Here is a 26,323-nt window from a genome sequence, read left to right as displayed (position 1 = left end):
TCATCTGCAGAGAGCATATTACAGGTTATAATATTGGAGCTACTTCCTTTTAGGGCGCCGTATATTTCTGAAAGAAAATCCCTCAGTAAAATCAGTGCCTGATTTTTATTTAATAACGGGTGAGGGCAAAGCCTTCCCACACAGCTTTCTCATCCTCACTTGCCACTAATGCAGCCTGTCTGAAGGGTGTGAGACCGCAGGTAACTCAAGCAACACCTAAATCTTGCTGTCCTATTCGTACTCCTCATTGCAACTGTTTGGAAGTTTTGATCTCAACAGCAAAATCTCGGTTGTAGATGATTTGTTAGACTTCTAAATTTGCATCAGAAGCCTAAGGGAAAAAAGAAAAGCTGAAATGGAAATGTAATGCATATTTCATAAGCAATTAAATAGTTACAAATTTTGAACAGGGGGTTACAGGTTTGGAGTTTGTTTCTGTGTCTCTCCTCCCTCTCAGATACATGGGAAAATGTTTAATTTAAATTCCTACATCTTGCACAGATTAGCTACTGAGAGATATTAACCAACGGCAGTGTTAGGTTAATGCTGACTTGCAGCAATGCTGCTGAAAAATTCTTTTATGTCTGGTGCGTATTTTTGATCTCAGAGGAACGCGTGCTCTGGGAAACTTAAAACTGGTCTGCTATGATTTTAAGAACAACAGTCATCTATACACTTACCTAAGTAGATAAAATCAATGAGAGGCGTAAATTAAATTTGGGTACCGATACAGTAATACGGTATCCAGCTAAATTATTACTGATTAAACCATCTAGAACAAAGATCATAACAGATCTGTTTGACAATTATCTCAACACTAGCTTCCTCAGGACAAAAACTATTAAAATAAGTATTTGCTGAATGCAGTGCAAGAAATAGTGGTGAGTTCAGGTAAAATCACTGCAAATTTTACAGCATTAAGCAAAATAATTTTCAGGGCCGTGTTATCTTTCTGACATGGATGCACCTGAGAAGGACAGGCTGGTAATGTCATCTGCTCAGCCCGCTGCTCCCTTACAGTTACTCATTTGTGTTTTTAGCCTAAGGACATTTATCCAGCCTTACTCTTTTACCTGACACACTGGGACATTCGCCTGCAGAGGGCAGAGCACATTTGCCAGCAAAGACCTGCTGCAAAAAATACTTAATGAATTCCTTTGGCAGTGAATTCAGAGTCATTCCTACGGCATCGCAGCTGTTTTGGAAAACTCTAATTGGACAAGTTTTCCAAAGAAATAGAAACTGAACAGGTTATTCAAGTTAAACTAGAGGTCTAACATAAACATTAAGGTGGGGAGAGAAAGTCATAGACACATACAAGAACCAATAAGAACTTACTAATATTGGCATGAATACAAAACCAGCCCATGATGCTTAGGTTAACCTGTATGCATCAACATAAGGGAATAAGCACATTTGGGTGAACTGGACCATAAGATCCAGTCACTGAGAGCTATTTTTCTTAAAAGATGGCATTTTTTTTACTGCCCAGTTAGCAGCTGTAAAACAGTACCGATTCATTAGTAAAAATCTGACTCCCCCTCTCCAGCAAAGCATTTGTTTTATCAGTCATGACAGAGTGGTTTTATAATTCATAGAAGAAAACAGTATCTTTGCTGAGTGTGAGAACACCATGAAGTGCCTGCTGGCATAGATTTGTCTTCTATCTCACATTTAATTTCCACTTGGGAAAACGGAGCACAGCAACCAACCCCATTAATTTCTTCACGTCAAGTTGGAAATACAAGTAGCTTAAAACTATCACAATACATCCTATTGACTGCTTACACAGGCAATTTATTCCCTGTCCATATCTGAGTTCTACTCTCCAATATCTTCTGCAAGTATTCACTTAGCACATACTCAGTGAGACCTTACCTCACTACACGGAATGAATTATGAACTGAACTCACTCAGACCCACAGTGAACAGAATGCAAACCGACTCCCCTGAGAGTGACAACATGTGACCTCTTACAGAACTGCCTCCGTGCTTTTGTCCCCTTTCTGGGAAAATCTCAGACCTTGAGGAGGAAGATGGTGTATGAGATGGGACGCTCGTTCCCATCAAGGAGAACAGCACTGTAATGTTCCCCAGAGTTCTGGATACTGGTTGCTGTTATGGCCTTACTGGATTTACGACTTCAACCAGCACAGCGTTTGCTGTGCAGATCTAAAGATGCTTTATCCATTACCTCCTTGGGGTGTGAAGCCACCTTAATATTACCACATGTTTTCAACAAGTCTTGAGCAGTGAAAAGTTGCGTAAAGTTTTTATCCTTCTTAGAACAAAGGAATTACAAAGAGAAGTGAAGCAACAGTTAATTTGAAGGATTCTGTACTGTGTACATTGAGTATCATATATTTGATTCAAAATTAGTGTTAATTTGAAGAAGGACCAACGGGAGCCCCAAATCCCTCCTGAGTACTTTTCCAAAGAAATGTATTTTCTAGAAATTAAACTTTGGTTTCTTAATGAACGCATTCTGCAGAGATGAGTTATTGGTATTGTCAATTCAAATTACCAGTGGTTCCTCCTTGCGAAAGAGCAGTCCCTTTTGAGGATTTGTTGTAAAAGAAGATAATGGTAGACAAGGATGTGTCTTATTTGTTTGCCTTCCCCACAAGGATATATCATTAATGTCTTTGTAAGAACTATTATGCACGGCCCCAGAATTACATCTGTGGAGTCATTATACAAAGTGCTTACTGTACTGCCATATAATTAGATTCCCTATGCTGAATATATTATTTCAAAACTGTCAGAAGAAAAATTACAGACCTTGTGTAACTCCACAGGAGTTGGTGACATGATTTCTTTCATTTCTTGCTTAAATTTTCTCATAACCATGGACTTTCTCCCCACATCTGATGGCAATGTGTTGCTACGAGAAGCTTGACTGTAATGTGGCCTTACAGTGCTTCTTTCCTGGAAGCTGGCTTGTCTTCCCAGCTGGCTACGAGGCTGTGGGTTCTCATGATTCAAACTCAGTGTACTTCCTGACATAATTGTGGCCTAGAGCATTAACGAACAGGTTAATTTTATTAACACAGAATGTGGTTTAAGTAAGTGGTTAATTCACAGCAGTAGGAAAAACTTAACTATTCTTTGTTAAAACACAATCACTCAGGGCACAGCAAAAGGCAAGAGGACAGATGTTCAATCCGCTTGCAAGTCACTATAAAATAAAGGACCACAACAAAACACAACAAGAATAACAGAACCCCATAGGCAAACGTTCTCAGATGGCATTTTCAACTAAAATACTGAGCACTGGAATGGCTGTGCAGGTAAGCTAGTCCCCTGGCAGACTGGACTGATTTTACATGTAAATAAAATGACATTTAAGTTGCAGCCTAATTATACTTGTTGGAAATGGATCTATAGGCAAGTATTCACAAGACAGACTGTGAGTGTGAGGTTTATTAAAAAACTAGTAAAGTCAGCAGAATGTGAAGGCAGCTCTAGAGCCAGTGCTGGCAGAGCCAGCACCTGGATACCATCCCAGCCTGGGGAAACTCAGTGTAGGTATGCTCACTGCTTGAAAGAAATTATGCACAACATGCATATTGCAGGAGAAACTACCTCAGCTAGCACTAGCACTTCAGAGACACCAGCTCCTGTCTCGCTGCTGCTTTTAGTCTCAGTGAAAGCTAACCTTCATGTTAGATGAAAGGATGTGCAAAGCGTGAAATCTTAGAATCATAGAATAGCTTGGGCTGGGAGGAACCTTCAAGCTCACCCAGTTCTAACCCCCTGCCAAAGGCAGTGCTGCTAGCCACTGCATCGTGGTGCCCAGGGCCCCAGCCAGCCTGGCCTTGAGAACCTCCAGGGATGGGTGTCGAGAGAAGACAACAGAAGTCACCTCAGCCACTGGGTGGAATGGACTGACACCAAAAGTACCCACTGTGAAACAACTCCTTCTTCAGGGCACGGGAGGTAAACAGTGCTTTGGCACAGTCACCATAAAAGGGCTGCAGCCTGCTGCTGGGGTGGGGTACATGGAATTTCTGGTTTATTCTCCCTGGCACTGACGGACATGCAAAAAGGGAAACTACGAGTTCAGGCCACAGGCTGAAATCTGAGTGGGAGAGGATGCAGACAGCCTGCTTGAAAATGAGAAAAAAATGGGAAAAAAAAGGCAAAGGAGTTTGCTTCTGACACTAGTGACCATGCTTATCACTCGTCTTTCTACCAGCTCCAGTACTACTTTCACTATGAGATAATCTACAGTATTTTAACAGTCTCTTTTGTACTCACTAATGACTAACATTACTCTCTGATGGAGCAAAGCAGCTAGAGGACTTGGGAAAAAAACAGGATTTTTGCTGTTTGGCTGAAGACCTTGGAATGAAAAATGAGAAGGAGTCCTTGACTATGTGACAGTGCTTCATAAAACAGAGGCATCGCCATTCTCAGCTCCCTGTCACGCTGAATGAGTCTTGCTTTCTTTTCAGATCTGTGAGCTGTGCAAGAAAGCGATGCTATTAATGTTACAGCATCTATGGTTCTGAATTTCGCTTTTGTAAAATGGAGTGGGGCTGCCTTTGTAAAAGGCTGAGGAAAACTCAACGTGCTGAAGAAACTGAATACTGAATGATCTATTTCCATCTCTAAATTACTTACTTCCATCTCCTTTTATTGTGCTCTGAATATTGAAAACTGCATGAGAAGCCTGCAGTACCAAACCATATCTAACGATGGAATTAAACCCATATAACATTTTCTCCTACTTTTCTCTGGTTTGCAATAACAAATACACGAGAATCACATTTTGCTATCCATACATGCAATACAGAAGCCATAAATCTGAAGGAGTAAATTAATCTGGACTAAAAAACTTTCACTCAGTTATGCCATTCACATTCCTCCTGGCTGCTAAAGGGCTTCAATGACATAAAAACGAAAATGAGATTCTGCCAGTTTTGCAGCTCCAGGAATTCAAAAGAACATAAAAGAAAATATTTTAGGACTTTTCATTCCTCAGCTTTCAGTGCCAGCATAATCTTAATTGTTTGAATTAGAGAACTTCGAGTAAAGGTGATTAGAAAAATAAAGACTCAAAGTTGCTCTGCCTCTGTCCCCTTGCCTCACCCCCCCACACAACTGCCATGAATTATGGTTAGATGTGCAATTAATTTCAGGATAAGATAAGTTGCATAGTGGAGAAACTTCTGCGTGACAAACATTTCTCACGTTAGCAGGTTGGGTTTTTTTTTTTAGTTCAGAGTGGTAAGGCTGCACTAAACAACTCAGTCAGACTATTTTCTTTTATGTTCGTCTTAATCAAATTAAGTCTCCGTTTAAAAGACAACCTACAGCATGCTAAGAAAAGCTGCATCAAGCGGCTGCAAGAGAATGCGATGCGCTGCCGCAGGGAGGCTATGCCCACTTAGGAAGTTCTGCACCATTTGCTGCCTGTGCAAACAGCATCAGTGGGATGCACAGCAGAAGCTACAAGTCAAAAGCTCTGGGGTGAACACGTTCATAGAATTTCAGTTGCGTTGAGTAAAAGAAAATAGCTCTGGTTAGGGATGGGGGAGGCAGCTGCACAAGCAAAAAGAGAAACGTAAAGGGTAGGTACCAAGAGAGTCATGTTTCTCAAACACAGACGCCTGTCAGCCTTGTCCTGTGGAGAGGGGTTAAAGCTTTTAAATGAATCGGTGCGATTAGTGCAAAAAGAAAAAAAAGGAGAAAATAAAATAAACGTAAACCAAACCAAAACCATTATATTTCTCTATAATTGGAAAGAAAGGTTAAGATTGTTCTACCTCTAGTTCCCTCAGAATTCCTGACTGGCCACAGGTCTCTAAATCCTCCAGAGCCTGAGACCAGAAGTTTTCCTCCTGGTCAGCCTCGGTGTTATCATGGGTACCTGTGAAGCTAGATTTACAATGACAGGTTAAAAAAGATGGATTGTTTTCCCTTGAAAATATATTTTACACATGTGACTTGCCACAGATTGCAAGTTGAATGACAGAACATTACGGTAGGTAGGCAGGAGTGGGTGGGCATGCAGAGCACATGGCAGCCAGGTCCTCCCATCACCCGGCAGTCACGAGCAGCTGGCGGGATCTGAGCAGGGTGTTGTTCAGGAAGGAGACGTATGGATTTCAAGAACAGCTGAACACATTCATTTCTACTGATCTGAAACTGGGTCCTCTCTATGCAAATTAACAAATGAACCAGGGCAGAGCTGCTCTGTGCAGCAGTAATGAAACCTTTTGACCTCACAGACTTCTTTCAGGGAAATAGGAAAAGAGCTCTCATTTTGGCAAACAGCATTTTGCAAAAGAGGGACAGTGGTGTTTTCACTGATTCCTTCAGTCTAAGCTGCACTTATAATCAATTTAACCCCACCTGAGTGCCGTAATAGAAACTGCTCCAGTAATCTTATACACAAACACAGAGAAACCTCCAGGGATGCAACTGGCTTGCGTGGAGACCTAGCTCCCTGGTGTTTCATGAAAACACTGAAGCATTATTACTAGCACTCTGGTGCGAGCCATTAGGGACAGCGATGCTTAGGAAAGTTGCCCAGTAAGAGAGGTCTGACAAAAATGCCAACTCTGACTGCAGAAACACAGCCCAAAGCAACACCGCCACAGTGCGTGTGTGTGAGGGCAGGAAGCAGGAGTTTTTTGCTGCCTTAGCAGAGGAGGTCAGCTCAATGAAGGTTCACACAAGCATCAAAGCTGCTGCAAGGGAGGAAGCTGCTGAAAGGCTGAGGGGGAGTACAGGGGAGGGAAGAATGAGAATTCAGCCTTTTGGTGGCAGCAAGCTTTTACTTTGGAGCAGCTACCCATGGACTGCAGCTAGTGCTGCTTAACAGAGCAAACGCTATTATGGAAGCATCTGAGGCCTTGCTCGACAAACAGTGTACTACTGAGAATAGCATGAATGTAACACTGTTAACGTAATAGCTTTTAAATGAGGGAACTGCCCAGCACAACCGACAATAGCTTGAATGCTTCACACACACAATACTCTGCCTCAGAGATGCTTTCTTACAGCTACAATCATTCAAGCAGACAATGGTCAGCCATTTCGAACTCCTATTGCAATGATTCTCCATCTAGCATCAGTGTCTCCTCTAAGATATTGCAACTGATACAGCAGTGGTGAGTATACCTACTCGGATCACAGAAGCAATTCCTCCCAGGCAAGATAAGAAAGTATTTAAGACATGATTTTAGAAAGATCCTTGACGTCTGAAAATAGCTCTTTCAATCAACCTAAGTAGTTAGTCTAATGGCTAATGCTGAACATCAACTACTTTATCTAATACATTTCTTTATATTGGATAGTAATATTGTAGCATAAAACAGAACTTGAATTAATGAACAGGTTTATATGTCTATCCAGCGAAGACTGGATTTCCTAGAACAGGAGGTCCATTCCTTCTCTAACTTCTGTGAAATCTGAAATTATAATGCCTGTAAGCCTGGGCATCTTTTTGTCTGGAACAGTTCTTCTCCCTGCCCTCACCTCCTCTTCTGCTTTTTCCAACTCTCATCTCCATGTGAAATATGGATGCTTTTTCTCATCTCTCATCTGGCATGTGAAATACTCAGCGTTTTCATCTCTACTATAGCCACATTAATAAGCTGATTTGTAGTCAAGCAACTGCATCAGAAAAAAAGAGCTTCCGAAATATATTTTTTTCCTGAAACAAATCTGAGAGATGATTGGTTCTGTGTCACATGAAATATTGTTTGAACTGTAGCAAATAAATCTGTCTTTCTAATGCTCATTCGAAGAGCCATCAGGAATTTAGAAACACAAACATGCTGAGGGTACTGGGACAGATATGAAGCCACAAGCGCCTATGGTTTGGCTCTTATGGCCATGGAAGAAACCAAATCCTCTCATTCTGTGCTACTCTCTGTGGGTTTTTTTTCTCCATCAGGAAGTGACAGGATGTGCTGGGTTCTGGCAGACTCATTCCTGAAGATAATGTTTTAATGTGCAAAAAGCTTTCCTTGGAGCGGGAATTGTAACTGACATTCTGCCTGTCAGTGGTAGGTAGAAACAAGGCTACAGAGCAGCTTATGCTCTCTGGTTTCATTCACTTCTAACCGAGGCATTATTATCACTTGGTGGCATGTTAGTGACGTGCTTTCTGCTTTTACCCATTTTTCTCCTTTTTCTCATTTTGTTTTTACTTTCTTCCCTCTCTCCCTCCCCCTTGGCCCCAGCCCATTCAGGTCTCACTCCTGTGCACAGTTTTCCTACCTGGAAGTATTCCACTCTTCCAGCTGTCCCCCACCTTTCCTCTGCCCACCAGAGGCACCTTTCCACAGCTTGCCCTCTTTCTTCATGCTCCTGATGTTCTCTCCCCCTGACCTTTCTAAAGAAGTTTGCTTTAAGTGATTTTCTTGATTCTCTCCCAACGTCTCAGTCTCTTTCTGCTGCCACATGTTCTTGGAAGCTGTGCTACACAAAATAAAGGTAAGAACAATTACTTTTTAGCATTAGAGAAGAAGACAGAGTGCTTAGCTAGAGGCACAGAAGAGCTGTTTTTGTTCTGGAGTTACCTCTCAAAGGCTGGAAGAACAGATTCATCCTGCTCAAATACTCCAGCACTTAGCACAGAAGCACCATCAGATCTGGCATCATTCATTTTACAGACACAATATTAAAATAACCATTATTTTAATTTCTGCTGTATCTCTCAGGTGTAAGTAGAACAAGCCTTTTCAAAGTGTGTACTTTTTTTGAACTGTGCTTTAAACTGGTAATGGGATACATGCTTGTAATTTAGAATATTCTGCATTTTACAGGCTGGCTTCATGGTTCACTGCTCATCAACTTTTTCAACCTATTACTTATGCAACTGTAAAACAGCGGGTGATCTGGAATCTGTGGCTGCATCTCATCTGGGAAACAAAAGATGAGCTTTTAATGTGGATAAAAAAAAGAGTGCTCACGAATTAAAGACAGCACACTTAATAAAAATGGGAAATATGAAGGAAACAGTGATCATCTCCCTTATTAAATGTCCATTAATAGCCTGTGTAAACTTCTAGCATGCTTCTGGCCAGCAGGGACCAAAGGAGCTGGACAGGGGCTGCGTGTTCACACATGCATCATCCTGACTGACTTGTCCCCAGATAAAATGTCATTGAGCAATCTGCTGTATTGGAGGATTTATCATTCAGCTTCTGAAAAGCTGTGAATTCATCTAAACCCTGCCTTAATTTACATTTCAAAGCTAACTGATCTAAAACTTACGGATTTACTTATCCAGCAGGTATATATAGGAAAGGTTTTCTGCAGTACTAAACTAAACTGAGACTTCAGGCTCATTGTGCTGCTACACAGAGAAACTGCATTTCTAATGAGGGATGTGTACTTCTGCAAATCTTGACCAACAGTTACAATGAGTACTGAAATCTTTGCTTTGTTGTGTTTTTTGTTTGTCGGTTTTTAAGTAACTTCAAATAAATATATGCCTTCTCTTTGGCATTATAATCTTCCACAAATGCCGTTTATCTGCTCTGATAAGTTTCATGACTTACAAATAATCATATTATTAAATGGTAAATACTCATATTTAGAGAAAGAGCTGCTACAGCTGAGTTAGAAAAGCATAACTTCCTTCTAGACGATAGGTGCCCATATTTGAGGCACTAAAGCAGCTGCAGATAAGGAAGCAGAAACTTGAACAAGAGCTTACCTGCTTGCTGTAGGTCGGTCCCACTCGTCATCACTCAGCACTGTGTCATGAAATGGGTGGTTTCGTGCTCTGCTTGGAGGGGACAAACTACTCCTCTGTTTAGGACTCCTCCATTCATAGGCATTGAAGTTGTATCCTGAAGCCTGATAGCTGGGTCCTAAAAAGATGATTTGTATATTCATGACCCTGGATATATTGTAAGGACAAAAAAATACATCTTCAAAGCTAAATTCATGCACTGCCTTGCATGAAGACTAACATGCAAGATCTCCATACCATGACCCTCTGGGCAGAGGGAATTGCTCTTGGAGGGGCTGTTGCTTTTCACTATGGAAGCTGAGGAAAGGCCTGTCTCAGGAGGGGCACGTGCACGTGGGAACAGACACCCTTGGGGAGACTTCTATCAGCTATTTCCAAATGTTTCATGGCTGTGCAACTGGAACCAGACAGCCTTGGTATCTGAAGAGGTTTTTTTTTGTGCACTTTTATCTTAAAAGCAACATTGGTAGAAGTTCGACAGCTTTTCTTTCACTGAATTAACTCTAATTTAAATTCCAAGTAGGAAGTCAATGGAATTGGGTTTTTAAGCAACATATTAAAAAGAACATATGGATTAAGTTGTCACAATCTGATGCTGATCTGGTGCGCAAATTCCAGTACAGCAGAACTGCTGAATATATATATTTCATCTTGACAAATTCCTTTTTGAGTCTCTGTAGCTGGCATTTTCTGAGTGCAGAGTGTATTAGAAAATTCTGTTTTGTTGATGGCTAACCAGTATCATTGCTGTCACTTCTCTAAAGATGGCAATTCACTTCCATATATCAGTCCAGACCTGTCTCCCTTAAATCCCATTCAACCACAAGTGTGCTTTTTTCTAGCTAATTGACAAACAATAACAGACTCCTAAGTTCTAGGAAGGGTTCTGGTTGTGAAAATGTGACTGTTATGTGGGGAAGTCTCCAGACTACTAAGGCACACATATCAGACAAAGGTACAAAACAGGGTGTCAGTTCAAGGAGAGAAAGAATGTCTCACCAACACTGAATTAGTAATAGGATAAAGCATTATCTGGAGCTCCAGAAACATTCCCCAAACTCCTCATTTTGCTTTGCCTGTGCTTATGCCAAGAAAGGTTTGGAAAGAAACCAAACAACTTGACAGGTCAAGAGAGAACAAACTTTAATAGAAATGTGGGTCACAGCAGTAACACAGCAAGGAATAGGACACAACTCTGATTACACTCAGGCTGTTTAGGAGAGGTGCCATGTACCCATGAAAGTCTGGGGTGACTTTCTTAAGGGGGACAGAGAAAAACCATTTTGTGACACTGTTTAGTTTTTGGCATGGAGTCTGAACAACTGGGATTTAGGAGAGCACTCTGGACCACAGTTCTTTCCACAGTTGAATAATATTCCCCAGACTTGATCAATTCAAACATAAGATGAGAACCACCATTTTTGCACTTTCTCAGAAATATATTCCCTGGAACTTAAAACCAACCAACAAACCAAACAGAAAAAAAAACCAGAAGAAAATCTAACACTATTTATTTTGATAAGCCGGCCAAAACAGTTAAAAACAGAAAAGGGAGCAAATCCATCCCAATTCTAATTCCAATGAAATACAGATTATACAGGAAGAGGTTATCTCATTACATTGGGTATTAAATAAAATGTTATGTGTAACATAAGTTAAATGTAAAATGTAGAAAACAGGAATTGAGACACTGTATCCTGTTGAAAGGGAAGATGATGACAAAATACATGCAGCAAGGCTAAGAAATATCTTAAAATTAAAGAACAGAAGAAAACAGCCATTAGCAGTAACATAGGCTACTTTTTGACCCTGTATTTCAAACAAACTATTCTGATTAAAAAATAATAATAATAATACTGAAAGTCTTATCAAGTCAAACAGAAGTACAAAATTTAGTATAAAATCAGATCTTTCAACTGAATGATAGTTTTGGAGGGCTGAAAGTTAATTGTTCATACTGCAGTATTGAGGAAGAAGCAAATTTTACAAATCCAGAGTAATGTCTAATGTTCTTCTTTCAGCAGTTCATAATAAATCTGTTGCCTGCTAAAAATTACTGCCCATGGACATCAAATTCATGAACACCTTCAGAGATTGATCTGTATTTGAAGGATAAACTCATTTAGTTGTGTATGAGCTATGGACTGGGCTATTCAGATGTCAGAAAAGCTAACAAAAGCTTGTTAATGTATTGATAAATGCTTCATAACATAGCACACTGTCATAAAAAAATGAATTTGAGGACAGCCATGCATAAGAAATCATGTTGCCTGGCAAGGTGTGTGGGCATAATGAGACACCAGCACACTACAAAGTAGAAGGTTTAAACTTAGTACAGACAAGGTTGTCTTTAGGGCAAATGAAGGTCAGCCATGAAGACAAGAATTTCCACTTTAAAGACTGATTGCGTTCTTGATAGTACCTTGATTTCCAAAGCTGGTATCAATACCAGAGCCATCCCACGACTCTACTGCGCTGTCAACACTTGGGACTGTAGCAGAATAGATGTCTGAGAGTTTGCCAGATTTCTGTGCAGCGGAGGTCTCATCTTCAGCATCGCTCAGTTCAGTTATGTGGCCCACAGGGACAGAAAATTTCTTGGGACTGGTAGCTGTACAGGATTATTACAAAAAAAAAAAAAAGAAAAGAAAAGAAGGGATGGGGGATGGTCACTGCTTTAATGCAGTTCTAAGAGCACACTTTTTTTTTGCTACTGACCTGATATTTTCTCTGGAGATGGCCTGAACACTTTGTAATCTGTAAAAACACACCTATTATATAGATCACTGATGCTACTTCGGCCATACTTACCATCTGTCTGCTTCTTGATTTTCAAGGTGACAGTTTCTCCTGCCATCTGTAATAAATGAATGGCTTCACTCAAAGGCTTTCCTTTCAGGCTGCTACTATTTATTGCTAGGATTCTGTCTCCTATGTGGATTGCCCCAGTTCTACAGTATGAGAGAAGTTGAACATTAGAAGAGCAGCAAAAAAAGCAAAAAAAAAGACAATTTCTTCACATATTTGGAGGCATTAAAAAGTCTCATCTTTCTTTTGTTTTGCATTCATAACTGTGTTATAGAGTAATTCTATTGTTAGAAATGCTTAAAGCAAGTCACCTTTGCTGTGACAATAGCAGAGCTAAGCATGGAGATATGGATTTCAGTGTTACTTCAGTAGTTAATAACCTATGGATGATATTCATTGCAGCCCACCTGATTAAGAATAATCTCAGTTTGATAGTTTTTGAAATTAATGTAATGTTTCCAGAGTGACCCAACAGAACAGATAATGGCAGTGTGAGCAAGTAGCCCGCTATTTCACCAATGTGGCTTTCCAGATGGATTGTATCATAAGAAAATAAATTCTCTTTGTGTAAATGCACTGTTGATCTGGCTGAGCAAAACTATTGTGTTTTGTGCTCTGTAAGTTTTCTCTGAAATGACCATGGAATGTACAAGTCACAATGGTTCTACCTGTCAACTTAACGTTGTCAAGTTACAGAAAACCTTAGCACTTCCACTATTCTCTATCCATTACTTACCATGAGGTGCATTTCTGCTCCTTGGATAATGCTACTCATGGTGTAAGAAAGTACATATACAGATGCTGTGTGTAGTTACTATGTGTAGAACATTTTCAGTTAGGAACATGAATTGCTTTCCTTACCCATTCTGATATAAAAGGCTACCACTTTTGAATGTTCCTGTGACTGAAAAGCTTTTCCAATGATATTTAAAAAAAAGGATCACAATTTGCTCTGATTTGTATAGTATATGCAAGAACATCCTGTTAAGATATTCCTCATACTCCTGAACTCAGTAATCATCACAAAATGACTGCAAAAATATTATAAACCCAGATCTGAAGAACTAGAGAAAATAAACAGCTAAACCATGAAAATTAGCCTTCCAATATACCTTTCAGCTAATCCTCCTTTTGTAAGGCTGGAAATGATTATGGGATCAAAAGGCTCTTCTGTACCAGAGATAGTAATTCCAAGAGGTCCACCATAGCGCTTGAGCTCAACAGTATAAATAATTGCTCCAGAGCTCTCCTGTTCATCTGTAATAAATGAATGCCAAACAGATGCAATTGTTTTCTTATGAAAGAGGGAATGAAAAAAATAACACATTCAATCTAGTGACTGGTAATCAAACATTTTCAGGATTATATTTGAGATACACCTGTTCATCATACTCTACTGGATTATTTAGGAAAAAAACTCAAACCTTCTGCAATTTCTTCTTTATTGCCAGAATGTGATTTTATTGACATCAGTAAAACAACTCTCCTGATTGGAATAGGACTGAATTTTACTCTGTTTAAAATCTTAGTATCTTCTTCCTATTAAAATGTGTCTTCAGGCTGTTTTATTAGGGAAGAAACATGCTACTACTGGCATAGTAAATGCCAGAACTTTTCTGTTCCTTGAACTGAATGTAAAGGATTCAAAACCAAGGAGAATTCACATTTTTAGAACTAAGTTCCTTAAAAAAATTGTGGGAAAGGCCAAAAGTCATTATTAGATGAATATCTGTTTTACTAAGAGAACCTGAAATACATCCCTCTTTTTTAAGGAGAAATTGTAAGGTTTCAGAACTGAATCAAAAATAGCTTCTGAATTCTGAATTATTAACTGAATTGAATAATAACACCATTCAATTTTATTTATTCCATCATTTGCATGAAATTTGCATTCTGTTGAAATTTTAATCTCACCAAATAATCATCATAAATGGAAAGAATTTATTTCTAGCTAAGCTAAGTACAGTGTGTTTTCTGCAAATGACACCCAGTAGGGGCTGCCTCAACAAGAAAGGTTGCTTTATTAATACAGTGCAAGTTCTTCACATATTATCCAAAATGCACCACAGTAAAAAAGATATCAACTACAGTATATTTTAGTTGCGAAGGAATATTTTAAATCTTTAAATGTCAAATTTCTCCTCAGATCAAACGCTCCCTTGCCCATCTTATGATATTGATATTCAGCCAAGGTGTCTGGCCTGGCAAGCAACTTTTCCTAGATCCGTGGGCAATGACATTCTGAATGGTTCAGCAAGTGTGGAAAATATTTAAGATGCACATCGAGTAAATGTGACAAGAACGAGGGGAGAAAAATAAAACTTCATCACTAGCACAGGCTCAAAGTGTTGCTTTCCTCTAACCCCGCATGTGGTACTTCAGCAGAGCAAACTCCTTCCCAGTTTGCAGAAAATTTAGGTCTAGTTTTCCCCATCCTTAATCCCTCCTATTTCCCACTTGCTATTGACAACAGAACCATTTCATAGAGGAATCAAAGAATGGTTGGGGTTGGAAGAGACCTCTGGAGAACATCTAATCCAAGATCCATATCTAATCCAACCCCTGCTAAAGCAGATTTTCCTACGGTAGGTTGCTCTTGCTTGGCTGTTGGGAGTTGTTCATGGGGCAATGACAAATCCTCTGTGACCAAATCCTGATAATGCTGACACAGGTGCGGCATGGACATGTTACAGGACTTCGACAGAAGGATGAAGAGTAATCCCTCAAGCTAATTGAAAATGCAATAGCTAGTATCTCCTAAGGGCTGACACAATGCTCATGTTTCTCTCTTATCAATGGTAAGTGAATAAGAAGATATTTATCATGCAGCAGTTTGGACACACGAGAGTTGGTAGTTTACAGACTGACTAAAAAGGAGACCGGTCCATTATTTTTTTCTTCTGGAGAGTCCTATTTAAGAAAATTTATGGTAGAATGCAACAGATGTCAAATTACTACTCTTACTGGTGCTCTTTCTAGGCAGTACAAATGAAAGCTGTTCAAAAACATGCCCTAATAATGGCCTGAATTCAGAATAACGGCCAGTTCTCCCATGAAAGCAAATAATTCTGATACTCTAAAAAGGCTGGTAGCCATTAGGTTATTCAGAAGATAAAATTATCTTCAGAATTGGAGGCTAGCGGGGAAAAAAAAGAAAAGAAAAATCGCTGATAACAAAATCTGCTGAAAAAATGCTTCCACCTGAGAAGGAAATGTAATCAAATTAAGATGTTTGGGTGGGGTCTCGTGTTTTTGAGATTTTCCTTCTTTCTTTTCTCATAGTGATGCAATTGTGGATAATTCTTTGAATTTGTCTCTGAGGGACACAGCTCTGAGCTACACACAATCATCTGGAGAAGGGGGGAGTAGAGAGAGCACAAAGAAAACCAGGAGTAGGCATAAGGAAGAGCTATAAATATGTTAAATTAATACCAGAAGAAGGAGTTTGAAAGAAAAGAGGGGGAATGAGAACCCAGGGAGGAAGAACCCCTCCTCCCTCCCTTCCCCTCCTGAAAAAAGTATGCATGGGTCGTTAACAAAGTCCTAAAGTAATCTGTCTATGTTTTGTACCAATCTTACTATCTGCTTTCAAAAGCAGCTAAAGGAAAAGGGCATTCTGTGACAGAGAGGCTGCCAGACCTCTTATGTCCCACAGATTACTACCCGCTGCTGCTGTTCAGTGTAGGCACCAGTGATACAGCTTTTAGCACCCCAAACAATATCAAGAAGGAGGGGATCCTCAAACCATCCCGCTTTGAGGCTGGTGATGTCAATGGTTGCCCTGGACCTGGAGTTGGATCACAGGCTATTAAGACAGCACCTAAGGTGCAGGATAAGGGAACTCTAATTGGTAAATTAGCCTCCATGTGAGCCCAGCTCAAATACCTGTACAATAGTTCACTGAACATGGTGAACAAGAAGGAAGAGCTGTGATGCCTACAGGGCTGTGATGCCATAGGCATCACTGAGATGTGGTGGGATAGCTCTCGTGACAGGAATGTAGGAATAGATCAGTATAAACTCTTTAGGAAAGACAGGCAGGGTAGAAGAGGAGATGGTGTTGCCCTCTGTATCAACAACCAGCTGGAGTCCACAGAGCTCAGATGAGGAGCAGACAGGGAGCTTATAGGTTAGGGTTAAACAGAAGGCAGGGGGAAGGAGACGTAGTGGGAGACTGCAACAAGCTGCCTGATCAGGAAGACTGAGTGGATGAGGCCTCTACAGACAGATACGAGCAGCTTCACATTCACAAAACATGGTCCTGATGGGGGACTTCAACCACCCTGATTTCTCTTGAAGGGACAACACAGCAGGGCATCAGAAATCAAAGAGGTTCCTGGAATGTGTAGATGACAACTTCCTCTTCCAAGTGGTACAAGAACCCAAGAGAAAAGGTGCTATGCTGGACCTTGTCCTCAGCAATGAGGAAGGGCTTGAACATATGAAAAGGGGAGGGATGAGTGACGTTCCTCAGAGCTCAGTGCTAGGCCAGTGCTATTTAGTACATCTGTAGGTGACACAGACAGTGGGATCGAGTGCACCCTCAGCAAGTTTGCAGATGACACCAAGCTGAGTGGTGCGGCTGACATGCCGGAGGGATAGGATGCCATCCAAAGAGACCCGGACATGCTCGAGAGGCGGGCCCATGTCAACCTCATGGAGTTCAACAAGGCCAAATGCAAGGTCCTGCACATGGTTTGGGGCAATCCCAAGTACAGCTGCAGCCTGGGAAGAGGATGACTTGAGAGTAGCCCTGAGGAGAAGGCCAAATGTACCCTGGGTTGCATTAAGAGAAGCATGACCAGCAGGTCAGTCTTAAAAGTAGAGAAAATTTCAATATGCTGATAAGGGAAAGATCAACCTTGTATGTTTACATCTGAAGGGAAATTGCCGTTGCAGAAAACCAAAGCAAAAATCTGCAGTAGTTAGCAAAAGCATTTCACTAAAGTTTAAATGCAAAAGAATAAACCTGCAAATACATAAAAATCTGAAATAGGCTCATTGACAATACCAGAATTATCTTCATCTTTGCGGATCTTTAACTTTACAAGGTCCTCACAGTGCTGAAGGATTTGAACAGCATCTTCCATGGAGCAATTGTCAAGACGTATGTTATCTATTGCAAGCAACTTATCACCCAGTTCTAGTGTCCCAGTTCTGTGAACAAGTAAACAAGATTACAGAAAATGCTAGTAACATTTTAGAAAGTATAAACACTAATACAGAAACATGATAGATTTTTTTAAACTATTATTTCTTTATACATTGAATGTTTCACATGTAACTGCTGGGCACTAAATAAAAGCGGAAGGTTCTTACAAGTTTCTTCTGTTTAACTTGAGTCCAGCTGGCAACACAGTGGAAACAGATCTTTACTGGATGTCTTACCTATGAGCAACGCTTCCTTTCTTGATATCAGAAATAACTAGAGGGTCCCCTGGTTTTCTGCTGGATGGAGCTGTAATATAGAATAGATATACGAATTTATTTTTATTTTTATATATGGACATAGGCTAAAATTCTATCCACAAATGAGTATTTCCTACACATTATTTATCTGTATTGTGTTTCTCCCCTTCCTCTCACTATAGGTAGATAAACACCAATGGCAGAAGCATATTATCAAGACTGCAAAGTCTACTTTTTAAAAACTAGAAAATTCTAGAACTGAGGTGAATAGTGCAAAGAGAATTTAACTTTGTGTATCTGAATTCTGGATTAGGCCAGGGCTCAACCATGTGAAGATACCATGGTACAGCTACAATGATAGGTCATAAAATGCTGTGTAGCTACAACACAAAAAGGAAGATTGGTGTAAGCAGATCACAGACAGAGCTGTACTGGCAACATTTCTAGAGGGGACTATACCACATTCTTTACATTCACTTCTATCTCATTCAGTGTTTAAGGCAGAGGAAAGAAGTGCTGCCTGGGTGAGAAAGGAGCTATCTACTTTTCAGTGAATCAGATACTGTGGATAACTGCCACACTTAGGCTGGGCTTACACACAGTCACGACATCTTCAGAGATGAAGCTGACACCATGTGGATGCTTATTTCATGAAGACTCATTGCTTCCTCTGAAATAAATGTGGCCTTTTTGTTGAGTAACCTCGCTCCTCTGTGCTGCTGCTGAGCCTTACGCACTGCCCACTTCTGCCCACCTTGGACAGTGAACAGAACCACTGCAACTGCAGTAACATTCAAGTTAGTAACTCATCTCTTCTTAGTGGTACTTGATGTTATTTTCTATTTGCTGACTGTCCATCATTATTAAATGATGCTCTGCTCCACAATGTCAGTCACTGCCATTCTTGTGCAAAAACCATTTGCCAAGTTTCCCTTGGCAAGTTCTGCAAGCCATTCACAGTGCTGCTTAGCAATTTCATTTGACTTTTGGATCTCTGGGTTAGCTACCTCAGAGGAAGAAAAGAACAATGATTGACTGCACCCAAGGACTGATTCTTGGCACAGCTTCAGTGAGTGCATTGTTTTGGAGAGCTGATGCATTTGCTGATAGAAAAAGACTGCACTGAATATCTGATAAGGCAAGCAATGGGATAAGAAATTGAGGATGGCAAAAGGCATGTTCTTAGAGAATGGTGTGTCACCTGTCAAGAAGCACACCACCTACAGCAGTAGAGGAAACAGTCCACAGACCGACTCTTGGGACTGTTCACAGAATCACAGAACTGTAGGGGTTGGAAGGGACCTCCAGAGATCACGGAGTCCAACCCCCTGCCAGAGCAGCTCCCTAGCCCAGGTTGCACAGGTAGGCGTCCAGGCGGGTCTGGAACGTCTCCAGAGAAGGAGACTCCACCACCTCTCTGTGAGGCTGTGCCACTGCTCCGGCACTGCACTGGGAAGGAGTTCTCATGCACATTTGTGTGAAACTTTCTATACATCCGTTGTCATAGTAGAGCATACCAATAATAAAACACTGCTGTGTGGTATAAAGCCCTCAGATCTCCTAAAAGCACTAATGGTTTTGTGTATCTGAGGCTCTTTAGTCACCTTAAGCCATTTCTAGTCTATACCTACTAAGGCCTCTGCATTCACACACACAAGGTGCCATTAGTACCATTAGGCACTAACGACTAATTGACAATCATCAAAAAAGCTGCTAGTATTGGAAGAGGATCACTACAAAATCCTGATGTCATCTTCTTATAGCAGATCATGATTCTTTGCTTTGGCAGAAAACAACAGATCTACTCCTACAGCAATCATGAAGTGTATTAATGATGACATTTCCAACATAGTGCTCAAACAGATCTTGTTAGCCTTGGCTGCCCTGGCTGAGAAAGCCTCTGAATGTCCACAAGAATTGTTTCAGTATTGGTGATGAGCCATATTTCATACATAGTGTCTTGAAAGTCCAGAAGACAGAAGTTTGAAGAGTTTCAAGAACTTTTAGAAACTTGTCTAAAACAGCAGGCTTTCAGGGAGTGTATGTATTACAATTTGATAACTGCAGTTAACTTTTTGCTAGACATCTTACTTTTACAGCTTTTTTCTCACGCTTGCATGCCACTGGTCAAATATATCTTATTTGACACTTCTATGATTTACCTTGGGTTTGGCTCACCAGTTGGCGCCTTGTTAAAATTTTGAAGTATCTCTTCAGTGAACTTTTTTTAATGCAATGTTTTTACCTTCTGTGTTGCCTCACAAATCTCTGGAGTCACATGCAAGAACAATGCTTGTTCTCAGAGGCTTGTGTGTTGAGACACTTATTATTAAATTGATTTACTTACTGAAGAAAACAGTTCTTCCTTGTTCCAAAGAGAGAAAAAAAATCAAAAAAGGGCAGAGAGAACACTCAAAATGTGAACCCACAGAATACACAGGGAGGCAAAGGATAAGACGTTGTATACAAACTTACTAAAGTTTCAAAGTGAACCAGCCTGAACCAGCTGCATTTTGTCAGTTACCCTGTGCTACTGTCTGGTGGATGAAAGTCCTTTTACAGGATGCAAACACAGCTTGGTGTGAAATGAATTCCCCTACGCTGACAAGCCCTTAATAAGCAGCTACACCACACTTTGTTGGTTTGTGCTGGTAGTTCAGTGCTCATGACAGACATAGTACAAACTATTTAAGTTCTGTTGCACAGATAAGATCTTCAGTTGCCTCCTTAACTCCTGTATTGCACATCACTGCTGCCTAAGACTGCTTCTTGAACACTAGCAAATAGACTCTGTCCCCTGCAAGAAGATTGAGTACTCCTTTCCTCATTTTATAGACGAGGAGAGGAAACACAAAAAGTTTTAAGTCAAAGTACAACAATTTTCAGTGAGCAATTTGAGATATCCATGCCCCAGTTTTATTACAGTAGTTTGTAGTATAAAGCAGTTGCTATGTCCAAAGCACAACTACTGGCAATTTCAGCAACAGCTGCAAATGCTCAGCATTTTCACAAGTGTGACTCTTAAGATCTCAACTGTTTCTCCAGAAAATCTAGTAGTCATGTGTGGAAAACGTATTTTATTCTCTCTCTCTTTTTCTTTTTCCCTATGAAATGACTAGTATCACAGCACAACTCTATCGCAAGGAAAAGGAAAAAAAATAATTTCTCAATGGTAGCATGAAACTTTCTTGACCATGAGATCGCCTCCTTTTGCTTTCTGCAATCCCCTCCTCATTCATTATGCAGCCTTCACCCCCTTTGCTACGCAGTGATTTCATTTCTCCCCAGAGAGTGGAGAAGGAAGAATGAGACAGTAATATTTGACCACTGAATTAAGAAAGATATCCTCATGAATTAACACAAGATGTTTGAAGTGACACTACATGGCCTTAAGCATCTAGTTTTCTTTCATTTCACAGTTATTTTTGATTTTTAAAAGCAATTAAAAATAATCTCTATCAACCATCAAACATTATTGAACCTACACTTGTAAAGACCACAAGCAGGCATAAAAGATTGAGATCCAGGTGCAGAATCACATGTGAAAGACGACAGGATGGAAGAAGAGAAATGTACTGTTACTGGAAAATACTGTAAATTAGGAACCCTATGATCTAGTCTTGGGAAAGGCTCCAGTCCCTTGCACAGTTAGTCTGCTCCCAGACCACTTCACATCCATTTTACACAGTTCTTTCTTTCCTTGCCTATATCAGGGAATGAGCAGCCTTATGTACGAACATCCATATATCTTCCTGACATTACTTTCTTCCCTCTGCTTAACAGCTCCTTGTCACATCTCCTTCTTTATCCTCACCTTACTATGCATTCAAATCCAGCCCTGTTGTTGAAGACACAGCATCCCCATCCCATTATCACACCTCAATCTCTTCCCTCGTTTCTTGTCTCCCTGCTATGGCTCTTCTCTCAGTTTCTTTCCTTGTCCACCGAAGATCTCACCTTTTCTTCTCTGATCCAGATCTTAAGTCTACTTACTGTTGAGCTCCTGGATATCTTACACAATGTGTGTGATGAACTACAAGAGGACTGAAGAGTGCATAAAGTTGTATATTTAGTGCTGCAGCTAGAATTTTGATCTTCAGCAAGTTCTCTCTCTATAAATGACTCTACGGTCCCAGTTCTCAGTCTCAGGCCTCTATCCTACTTGTGCTAGTAAAGACTCACTTAACTTGCCTATTTGTACATCCTACTAAGAAGCAAGTTCAATAAAACATCACTTCTGTAGATTAGCTGTTCCATTATGTTAAAAATTAAAACTTCTTTCTTATTTCACTGCTAACTCAAAGAAAAGAACATTGTGACTTCAACACAGACTTTGAGTGGATATTCACCCAGCCCAAATCCCCATAATGGCTCAGCCTACTTCAAGTTCAGTAGGGTTATTAAACTCCAAACAAATAACAGAGGAAAAGGCTCTTGGGACAAAAAACACTTTTTATACAAAGCCACTTATCTGCAAGCCTGGTTAAGTGGAATGGAGGGGAGTAGAATGGCATGGTATAGGATAGAATAGTTCATCTGGAAGATCAACAAATCCGACTGCCTGATCATTTGAGGGCTAACTAAAAGTTATTAAGGGCATTATCCAAATGGCTCTCAGACACTGACAGGCATGGGGCAGCAACCACTTCTCTAAGAAGTCTGCCCCAGTGCCTGACAACCATCACGGCAAATATATTTTTCCTGCTATTCAGTCTGAATGTCCCCTGGTACAGTTCTGTGCCATCCTCTTGTGTCCTAAGCTTTTTTTTTTTAATTATTTAATAGCGTGATGTACTAGGTGAAACCCCAAACGAAGCAGAAAAATGCTTTGGAAATGAATTCCCACAGTCAATGCTAAACTGTGCTGTGAAGTGGAATGTAACACAATGTATGCCTCTGAGAACCCTTGAGTTCAGTGGGGTTCTGCTCAGTAGGTTGTGAGAGCCTAGGGCAGGCTTTGCAACATTTCTAGATATGGAAGATCAACCAACTTTTTTTATTTGTTTATTTATTTGTCTTACAGAAATGGCAGTTAAATATATGCTGCAAAGGAAGGTCAAACCTTAGGCCTCTTTAGATGTTGGAGAGGATACAAATCTGTTACAAGATAATATTTCATCTGAGACAGAGAACTGCTAAATATCTCGTTCTAGGAAAAGAAAAAAGAAGCTTTTTTACCAAAACAAGCAAGAGCTTATAGCTATCCATAAATCTGTAAGGACCTACTGCCTGCAGATTATCCCACTGCTGTGGTTTTAAGCACTGTCACTTACAACTGATGGTGATGCCAAGTTCCACATTATGCTTCTTTGGTAGTTTTACATGAAATGTTCCACTGCTTGGTATAACTGATTCTGTAAAAAAATAAACAAACAAAAAAAGCCACAGCACTTTAAATGTTAAATAATTTATAAGACATAGCAATTCTCATTTCATGGAATGACACATGTAAGTTAATGAAATCACATCAGCATTACGACTCAGCAGGAAATATGGGTGCTGAAGTGAAGGAAGTAGGACATACAAAGTATGATTTATAGCTCTATTGGTAATTTCACAGTAACTCAATTTATTTTCCTAAGGTTTAACTGAATTTATGGAGATTGCACAGAGCAGCAGTCAGCTGAGACTGCATGTTTTTAGCTTGTATGCAATTTCTGTGGGTGCACATGAAAATTTTAGGACTGGCAGACAGATTTTAATTACAAGGAAGGAAGATCAAGCTTTAAGAATTTCAGTTCTTTGTTGCTGTAGGTCTAAAATATTTTTAACAGTTTGCTAAGGCAACTGCCTTGGATTTTACATCCACTAGGAAGAAATAGATGAAAACATCACCAATGAAGAGTCTGAAGCTGATGGAGCCAAAAAAAGCCCCACACAGCACTGCATTTCAACTCTGACCTTCCACATCACCGCTTCTAAAAGTCTGGGCCTTAGCTTGAAAAGGAAGTAATCAGAATTACAGCCACATATACACACATGTCGCAAGGCAGTCCAATCATGAGTATAAGTCTGTTATGGAACAAATGGGAAGAACACAACTCTGGGAACTGAAACACAAACCTTACTGTCCCAGTGACTTCAGGCGTATTTATATGTCAATGTTTTGTTGTTTTGTTTTCTTACTATTCAATTTTCTGTTTCTTATGCGTATATATACAGATGCATGTATTGTATTTGGCCTTTTTTTTCAATAGTACACTAAATGTATGCATGCTAAAAGATCACAAAGATTTGCAATAAGAACATTTAGCCTGCTTTTGACATGATGATTTATAGTACCATTACCAATAACTATATTACAAAAAATACAGGACATCCAACACTGTCATGACTTCAAAGGATCTACTGTCAGATGAACACATAAGTCTTATAAGTTTTTCCTGTTTACATAGGGGGGTAATGCAGGGGTAATGCATTAAGTGTGTTTGCTTGATTTATACTATTTGTGGTTATATAGGCGTATTCTGTATGTTTAAACACATTATAAAAGAAAGGAAGGACATCAGTAATAATAAAGGTTCACTATTAATATTAACAATGTCTTTTCTAGCTTTTGTTAAAGCAATTTCTACAGTTTTATTTAGATTGTTGATTTTAAGATAGTGTTAAGTGAAACTCTCCAGGATTTTCTGCTTATCCATCCTATTATAATACTTTTTTGTCTAGTAACACATTTCATTAGTTGGCCTGTAGAGGATTTCTCTTGGCAAAGCAGAATATTTCTATCTCAGGGCGGAAATGTGTCTGGAAATAACTCAGAGGAGAGACTGTCACCAGATCTTTCTAAGGACTTGTCATTTCCATTTGTGTTCAGAAGTATGCTGCAGGGCTATGTGGAATGAGAAAGCTGCACAAAAAGACACACGTTTCAAATAGGTCACTTGAAAACTCAATGGTGTGTTTGAGAAGAAAGTGCCCATCTTTGCTACCTAACACTTGCAATATACTCAGGATTTATTCCTACGCTTTTCTTGCAAGACAGAATAACAGTAGATTCATACCTGCAACATCAAATTCTATTTCCAAAGTGACCTTGTTGGTGATGGAGGAGTCTCTGAGCAGTTGATTGGCCTCATCAAAAGTGCTGTCTTCTGTTGGAATACCATTTATTGCCACTATTCTGTCTCCGATTTGCAGGACCCCACATCTAGGTGCACAGTGATACAGAACAATGATCAGATGTGTGTGTTACCAGAACCAGAAATAGCAGACACACTCAGCCTAACCTTTAAGGAGAGGTAGCAGAGCAGCACCACAGTCTGCCCAGGCACTGGGGGAGGATACCAGCTGCCAATGCCCCTTTGAACCATGACAATATTGGCACCCCCAGCATGGCCTGTGCTCTTTATGTATCAGGAATTGGGAGGATGGGCACAGCTTGGTGCCTCTTCTCCACCAATGGACATCACCTCTGGCCCTGTCCCCAGGCTGCAGGTGTTGCATCTCTGCCACGGTGGCTTACAGCTGCCTATGCAACTATCATTCTGCCTGATCTCATGGCATGATTAACAACATACGTAACAATGCAACTGAAATGTTGCAATGAAAGAATTACTAAGTCAAAATTCTGGTATTTTCTCAGATTTTGTTAGGTACCAAAACTTAATAGAATGGAATACGGCTTCCCCTCATCACACACTGAATTGTTTTTATTTGGCTTTTAATATATTTTTAGCTTTTGAATGAATTCAGCTTCCAGTTTCCTGCTGGAAGACTCTGGATGATAAAAGCACTGGTGCTTGTCATTCTTCTTATGGGTGCTCAAGCATATGAAATATCATTGTCAGAACAGACAGTTTGTAACTTACCGCTCTTCCACTGAGCAAGGCCTTGCAATTTCTCACAAACTGAAAGCAACAAGCCCAAATTACCCCAAGGAGTGCTCACCAAAATGCATTTAGCAGTCATCTGAAAGAACCTCACCTTTCTGCTGGACTGTCAGACTCGATATAGGAAATGAGAGGTGGAGAAGACAAGGTCTCAGTAGCAAACACGCTACCCTGGAGCTGTATTCCAAACCCTACTATGGGGTCAGCTGTCAGCACTACTTCTGTTGTTTCTGTGTGGACAACCTGCCCGGCCAAACCAACAGTGCTAGAGGCTAAAGACACTAGAAAACAGAGCAGACCAGGAGGAAAGACATTCAAACACAGCAGAAATTTCATTGTTCTTTGAAAAAAAAAATTGATCTGTACAATAAACCTAGTCAACAAAATATCTCTTAAATTGAATGTGGGCTAAAATTTATAAATAACACACAAATGCTTAAGTTAAAAGAGAACAGAAAACATCTGATTATATGTTAAAATGCAAAAAGATAGTTTATGCACTCAGCAAAATACTCTTGTTTCACACCCGTACCCAAAAACCTCATAACATCTCTGA

General features: G+C 40.1%; 1 protein-coding gene across 2 annotated transcripts in view; it reads right to left on the bottom strand.

Moving 5' to 3' along the window:
- Positions 1–26,323, bottom strand: part of GRIP1 (glutamate receptor interacting protein 1) — a 199,836-nt gene that overhangs the window by 4,187 nt on the left and 169,326 nt on the right. Inside the window, exons 11-24 of one of the 2 annotated variants that reach the window (XM_065743301.1) lie at positions 25,862–26,048; positions 24,940–25,085; positions 23,209–23,289; positions 17,915–17,984; positions 17,538–17,683; positions 13,639–13,783; positions 12,530–12,669; positions 12,141–12,329; positions 9,680–9,836; positions 8,538–8,609; positions 8,236–8,436; positions 5,772–5,883; positions 5,585–5,629; positions 2,782–3,015 (exon numbers count right to left, since the gene is read on the bottom strand). In XM_065743301.1, the coding sequence (XP_065599373.1) occupies positions 2,782–3,015; positions 5,585–5,629; positions 5,772–5,883; positions 8,236–8,436; positions 8,538–8,609; positions 9,680–9,836; positions 12,141–12,329; positions 12,530–12,669; positions 13,639–13,783; positions 17,538–17,683; positions 17,915–17,984; positions 23,209–23,289; positions 24,940–25,085; positions 25,862–26,048 (1,925 nt within the window). The remainder of the gene's footprint in view (positions 1–2,781; positions 3,016–5,584; positions 5,630–5,771; positions 5,884–8,235; positions 8,437–8,537; positions 8,610–9,679; positions 9,837–12,140; positions 12,330–12,529; positions 12,670–13,638; positions 13,784–17,537; positions 17,684–17,914; positions 17,985–23,208; positions 23,290–24,939; positions 25,086–25,861; positions 26,049–26,323) is intronic. The other variant, XM_065743300.1, reaches the window with a different exon arrangement.

This window comes from Cyrtonyx montezumae, unplaced genomic scaffold (genome assembly GCF_038088225.1).
Source record: "Cyrtonyx montezumae isolate F1298 unplaced genomic scaffold, pur_monq_1.0 scaffold_3, whole genome shotgun sequence".
Classification (NCBI taxonomy): domain Eukaryota; kingdom Metazoa; phylum Chordata; class Aves; order Galliformes; family Odontophoridae; genus Cyrtonyx; species Cyrtonyx montezumae.
The sequence above is the reverse complement of the archived record's forward strand: the minus strand, read 5'-3'. Positions and strand labels throughout refer to the sequence as shown.